Genomic DNA, 264 nt, shown 5'->3' with positions numbered 1-264 from the left:
AAGCTGAAGCCAGGCCGGCCAGAAGACCCGGCTTCGGTATGCGTGCTGCTGCTGCTGCTGCTGCTGCTGCTGCAGCAGGAGCAGCAGAAGCAGCAGCAGCAGCAGGAAAACCGTCACAGAGGCCTTCTGCTGCAGGCGACGCTGCAGGTGCAGCCATTGCCTCTCTTCCTGCTGCAGCAAAAGTGGAGCTGGCTGCTGCTGCAGCTGCTGCAGCAGTTGCTGCTGATGCAGCAGCAGTAGTAGCAGCAGCAGGTGCAGCAGCAT

At 61.7% G+C, this 264-nt stretch overlaps 1 protein-coding gene across 1 annotated transcript in view; it reads right to left on the bottom strand.

Moving 5' to 3' along the window:
* EMH_0091800 (uncharacterized protein) overlaps positions 1–157 on the bottom strand; it is a gene marked incomplete at both ends in the record, with an annotated part of 543 nt that extends 386 nt beyond the window's left edge. The window contains one exon of the mRNA XM_013501770.1: positions 3–157. Coding sequence (XP_013357224.1) covers positions 3–157 — 155 coding nt within the window. The remainder of the gene's footprint in view (positions 1–2) is intronic.
* Positions 158–264: the final 107 nt, after the last annotated feature.

This window comes from Eimeria mitis, genomic scaffold (assembly GCF_000499745.2).
Source record: "Eimeria mitis Houghton genomic scaffold, Emh_scaff7523, whole genome shotgun sequence".
Taxonomy (NCBI): Eukaryota; Apicomplexa; class Conoidasida; order Eucoccidiorida; family Eimeriidae; genus Eimeria; species Eimeria mitis.
The sequence above is the reverse complement of the archived record's forward strand: the minus strand, read 5'-3'. Positions and strand labels throughout refer to the sequence as shown.